Genomic DNA, 2118 nt, shown 5'->3' on the forward strand with positions numbered 1-2118 from the left:
TGGGAATGCAGTGTCCAAGCTTTCGTCTCACCCATGGGGCTGTGGGCAGAGCAGTCTGAGTCGTTCCCTGAGGAAAGAGCTGACTCTTGCTTACTGAACCACCACCATTAGGATACTCGGATTGTTCCATGAGGGTTCTTTCCTAGCTGTGAGCTTCCCTCATGGATATAAATCTCTGCTATCACAACTTGGTGCTACCTGGATGACCGTGGAGAAATACAGAGATGCTACAGCCAAGGGAATGCTTCTGGGTTTGTGAAATGAGCCGTGTGTGTCCTGGGCTGACAGTGGGGTGCTGAGACCTTACAGAAGGGTGAGACATTGAGTGGTGTGAGGTGGATCCCTCTGTGCTCAGAAGGGTGAGGTGGCTTTTGAAGGTAACAAGGGAGAGTGATCCCCCTCCATCTCAGAAAGGTGCAAGCCCAGAGCTGCTGGGGACAAGAGCAAAGTAGAGGGCAGCACCCCTCCCTCTGCACTAAGCCACAGGTAATGCTCTCCCTGAGTGCAGCAGGGATGCTGAGGGTTTCTGACATCCAAGAACACTGTCCGGGGTGGGAGCAAGAGTGGTAAAGGCCCAAACCTCTCTGCCTTCCTTCTACCCTCTCAGTTCCTCATCCCTGGAGGTGCAGATGCTGACAAGCCCTTTTGCACCAGGAGCAGTTCCACAGGACAAAGCTGAACCCCAGCAGTGTCCCCTGTGCCCAGCGTCCCCATGACCCCCAGCTGCAGAGCAGGGCTGACCCCTCGCAGCCAGCGGGCAGAGGCCCTGCTCCTCCCGGCACATTCAGCCGGCACCGAGCAGGGCTCCAGGCATGGAGCTGGCGGAAGGGCTGCAACTGGAAATGGAAAAGCAGTGGCAACTGTGCAGTGTGAGAACTGGCTTTGATTTTACTCAAAGAAGTCTCCTGTAACTTCTCACACTATTTTGGCTTTGATCCAGAGGCAGCAGATGTCCAACAGCAGCTCCATCACCCAGTTCCTCCTCCTGGCATTCGCAGACACACGGGAGCTGCAGCTCCTGCACTTCTGGCTCTTCCTGGGCATCTACCTGGCTGTCCTCCTGAGCAACGGCCTCATCATCACCACCATCGCCTGCGACCACCACCTCCACACCCCCATGTACTTCTTCCTCCTCAACCTCGCCCTCCCCGATATTGGTTCCCTCTGCACCACTGTCCCTAAATCCATAGCCAACTCCCTCTGGGACACCAGGGCCATCTCCTACTCAGGATGTGTTGCCCAGGTCTTCTTTGTGTTGTTCTTGTTGAGTGCAGAATATTATCTTCTCACGGACATGTCCTACGACTGCTGCGTTGCCATCTGCAAACCCCTGCACTACGGGACCCTCCTGGGCAGCAGAGCTTGTGTCCACATGGCAGCAGCTGCCTGGGGCACTGGGTTTCTCACTGCTCTGCTGCACACGGCCAATACATTTTCCCTGCCCCTGTGCCAGGGCAATGCTGTGGAGCAGTTCTTCTGTGAAATCCCGCAGATTCTCAAGCTCTCCTGCTCACACTCCTACCTCTGGGAAGTTCAGTAAAGCCTGAGTGCTCTGAGTTTGGTCACATTGCCAGTGGTTTGCACCATGTCACCATTGCGGATGGTTTGCTTCATGGTTGGGTGTTCAAAAATGTGATTATTGCACTAATTTAAACTAAAGGATGTGGTCGACCTGGACTTCTGTAAAGCCTTTGACGTGGTACCCCACAACATCCTTCTCTCTTCCCCCAGCTTTCTCTCTCCTTCCCCAGCTTTGTGGGGGTTTTGTGGGGTCCTGGGTCCCTTTTGGGGGTTTGTGGGGGCGGCCCTGGATCCCATTTGGGGGGATTTTGGAGGGGTGTGGGTTCCTTCTGGGGGGATTTGGGGGGCTCCTGAGTCCCTCTTGGGGGCCTTTGAGTCTCTCTTGAGAGAATTCAGAGGGTTCCAGACCCCTTTCGGGGGGTTGGGGGAAAGTAGTGGATCCCTTTAGGGGATCTGGGGGGATCCCGGGTCCCATTTGTGGGTTTGGTGGGTCCTGGGTGCCATTTGGGGGATTTAGGGGGGTCCTGTGTCCCTTTTGGGCAGTTTTGGTGGGTCCTGGGTCCCATTTGGAGACTTCTGGGGGTTTTGGATCCTTTT

At 55.3% G+C, this 2118-nt stretch overlaps 1 protein-coding gene across 1 annotated transcript; it reads left to right on the forward strand.

Moving 5' to 3' along the window:
- The first annotated feature begins 202 nt into the window (after positions 1 to 202).
- Positions 203 to 1540, forward strand: LOC138732672 (olfactory receptor 14J1-like). The gene is made up of 2 exons (XM_069879316.1): positions 203 to 251; positions 999 to 1540. The coding sequence occupies exons 1-2, from the start codon at positions 203 to 205 to the stop codon at positions 1538 to 1540; spliced, it is 591 nt and encodes a 196-aa protein (XP_069735417.1).
- Positions 1541 to 2118: the final 578 nt, after the last annotated feature.

The sequence above is a fragment of the Phaenicophaeus curvirostris genome, chromosome 35, assembly GCF_032191515.1.
Source record: "Phaenicophaeus curvirostris isolate KB17595 chromosome 35, BPBGC_Pcur_1.0, whole genome shotgun sequence".
NCBI classification, from domain to species: domain Eukaryota; kingdom Metazoa; phylum Chordata; class Aves; order Cuculiformes; family Cuculidae; genus Phaenicophaeus; species Phaenicophaeus curvirostris.